The 3,313-nt window shown below is 39.5% G+C and overlaps 1 protein-coding gene across 1 annotated transcript; it reads right to left on the minus strand.

Moving 5' to 3' along the window:
- Positions 1 to 2,443: 2,443 nt before the first annotated feature.
- LOC148019233 (uncharacterized) lies at positions 2,444 to 3,001 on the minus strand. Its single transcript, XM_087701325.1, has one exon. It carries the CDS (start codon positions 2,999 to 3,001, stop codon positions 2,444 to 2,446), a length of 558 nt encoding a protein of 185 aa, XP_087557451.1.
- Positions 3,002 to 3,313: the final 312 nt, after the last annotated feature.

The following is a 3,313-nucleotide window of genomic DNA, read 5'->3' on the forward strand; positions in this document are numbered from 1 at the left end:
CTTTCATATTCTCCGCTTACACATTAAACTGATAACTCATCTAGAAAGACATATTAGTTCAAGCATAAAATGATTAGTCACTGTCAGAGAGAGAACTAGGGAGAAAGAAAGAGGAGAGAGAAAGACTGTAGAAGAGAGAGAAAGACTGCAGGAAGAGAGAGAATAAGAGTGACGAGGAGAGAGAAAGACTAGAATTGGAGAGAGAAAGACAGGAAAGATGAAGAAGCCATGGAAGCTTGGAGCAAGAAGAGAGAGAAAGATTGTAAATGTATTGATATGTCAAAAAGATATGTAAAATTACATGTCCTCTCCTTTTATACTAATGTCAGTGTGACATGGCATAATATCAATATTATTTACACTAATTCCTTATTCTTAACTTCTTACAATCCATCCCTTCCCAAAAGTTTTTGTCCTCAAAAACAAACCTGAAAGACTAGAAAAGGATAGATGAAACAGAGTACTACTCTGATACAAGGGCTACAAAAATAGGAAAAGCACTAGTTTGTACTAAGTAATGGAGAGGATCATAAGTGGGAAATAAAGGTGCAAAATCCTGCTCAAAACCTCCTGGATCAAAAGGTATTCCATCATAATGATTGTCCAAGAGAATAGAATGCCTCTCAACCACATACTCCAATCCACCCCGATCAAATGGATACGATGAAGTATCCACATAATCAAATCCATGATCACATCCATAATCCCCTGGATCATAGGGAAGCACAATGCCATCTTCATATTCATGTATGCCCAAATCATGTATTATATCATCATCAGACATGTGCCGGTCATCATAACCATGATCAAGGTACTCATTATCAAATGCATTCAATGGTTGTTGTAGACCTTGATTAAGTGTAAACTGATGCCCAAAAATATCATCATGATATTTCTCTGAGTCTAAAACCTTCAACATGACCATCTACATCTGCAAGTGTTTCATGTGATTCATCAACGAAGATGCCATCAGCTTGTACATCTTGCTCATCTGCAAGTGCCTCATGTAATTCATCAACGAAGATACCATCAACTTGTACATCTTGCTCTTGATTGTTCACTTTTTGTACATCTTCTTGGACTCGTACATCTTCTTGCTCTTCTTCTTGCTCATCCTCTTGTTGATCATGTTGTTCATTATCCAAATATTGTTGTTGAAGAAATGGATGCTCATAAGCATAAGCATGTTGACCATAGTAACCACTCTGCTGCCAAGGTTCAACGGGATGATACTCATCAGCATATACATGTTGTCCATAAGCATAAGCATTTGATTCAGGTGTACCATCGGCATATTAGATGCTGGCCATGAGCATAAGCATTTGATTCAGGTCCTGCCGTTTTTTCCATAAGAGCAATACAATGTTTAGTCGAAACTACAAGTTTGTCAATATTAGCTTTTGTTTGAAGCCAACCTTGTCCAAGTTTGTCCATTTTAGCCTGTGTTTGAAGCCAACCTTGTCCAAGTTTGTCCATTTTAGCCTGTGTTTGAAGCCAACATTGTCCAAGTTTATCAATATTAGCTTGTATTTGAAGCCAACGTTGTCCACTAGAACTGGAGCTATTGTTCTCAAATGCCATTGCAGTCAAGTTGAAGAGATATGTTGTTCCTTGAAAAATAGAAGTCCAAATAAGGTGTATGATAGCTTGGCTCGAAGGTTAGGATGTCTAGTATCAATTAGAAATCCTAGTTTGAATTTAGGAATAGCAATACCCCTCTCTGTTTAAGAATTTCCAGAACTGTCCACAGTAAACTACTAGTGAACTGCCGGTACCAAATAGGCTCTAGCTCGAGAAATATGTGTCCAAAAGAGACGTTTGATGGCTCCACTCGAAGCTTATGATATCTAGTATCACTTCCAATTGTTTCTTTGTCGTAAGAATGATGCTACTAATTCTGTAGCAACTTTTTCGAATCTGTCCCTGTTTGGACTGCACCCTGTTTTAACTAGTGCAGATGATGACACAGATGGCATGTACAACTCTAGTCTCCCACAATGCATCCAACCAATGTACTTTGGCCCATCTGCTGTGGCAGTAATGAATGGCAAACTTATAGTAGTCTGTGTCAGAGTGGACAGTTCCACTTTGGCCTTCTCTACTACTTCAGTGAGACGCTGCAAAGCTTGCTTATCCCTCAGCATGTCAATACCTTCTTCTTTCACTTGTCAAAATTAGATGCACCAAGTCTTGGAGTAGATGACAGGATTCTGCACATTCTTATTCCTGACTCCAGCAGTTGTACCATTGCCATCAACTCTGGGCACTTCAAACTTCAAGTGCAACTGACCGTTTGTTGTCCCATTATCTTCTTCTCTCTTATCATACAATGCTGGGTCATGGCTTAAATTGTCAGATATCCGTTCACTTTTGAAACTGACTACTTGTATGCTATCAATCCTTTGGAGTCGGTTATTCAATGGAAAAGATGAGAAAGCAGCAATCACATCTGCTCCAAGATTTGGAAACCATCAAGTGATTCTGACTCTGCTGCAAAAGTCTTGCATTCCCATGCTCCCTCAAGCTCTGCAACCTGAAGTTTAGGGGTGTTGGAAAAAGCTGAACCACTTGTGGAACAGCCTACTAGAAATTCTCCATTTCTAAACTCTAACTCCCATTTTTCTCTTTGAACTGTAATTTTCTTAAGAATGGGAGAATGTCTGCTCTCATCAGATAATTCTTGAATTCCAATTTCCTGCAAAATCCTGACACAAAATCTGAGATCTCCATTATCAACTAGGCAATGTTCAACTTCCAATGCATTCTTCTTGTCACTTTCAGTAACGTAAAACTTTGAAGTCTGTCCAGCCCCAAAATTCTGCTTTAAGGCTCTACTGCCTGGCCAAAGCGCAATATTAGAACCACTAGTATGAAAAGCCAGCAAGTCCACTCCAGAATCTGTGTCTGATGCATCTCTTTCATCAACACTATAGTGTGTAGCTGCATCAGCCTCACATCCAACAGTGGGAAGCAGCCTTATTAATCTGTAAGATTGACTCATGGGTTAGTGCCTCTGGGAAAAATGGGATGCGGAGGGAGATTATACTGATCATGGTGAAGAAGAAGCACAAGTCGGAAATGATACGGATCTGAATGCTTCCAAAGTTGAGGAGACGGAATTTGATGGGTCAGAGCCTTCGTTGAATGAAGATGATGCTAGCAATACAGTTCTGTGGTCCCTTCAGTTCAGTCCAATGAAAACTCCTGCAGAAAACTCATTACGAACAAAATGAGCTGCTTTTCTGCCTGAATAATTGCTATTTCTTTTGTGACTTTCTCAACGTTTGCCTCAATATCTTGGACTGAAACCAAG

This window comes from Lygodium microphyllum, chromosome 20 (genome assembly GCF_053477565.2).
Source record: "Lygodium microphyllum isolate KBCC chromosome 20, Lygodium_microphyllum_v1.1.10, whole genome shotgun sequence".
NCBI lineage: Eukaryota > Viridiplantae > Streptophyta > Polypodiopsida > Schizaeales > Lygodiaceae > Lygodium > Lygodium microphyllum.

Bases quoted from the DNA above. Each gene is read 5' to 3' on its own strand.
- LOC148019233 (XM_087701325.1), bottom strand. From the start codon at position 3,001: ATGAGTCAATCTTACAGATTAATAAGGCTGCTTCCCACTGTTGGATGT.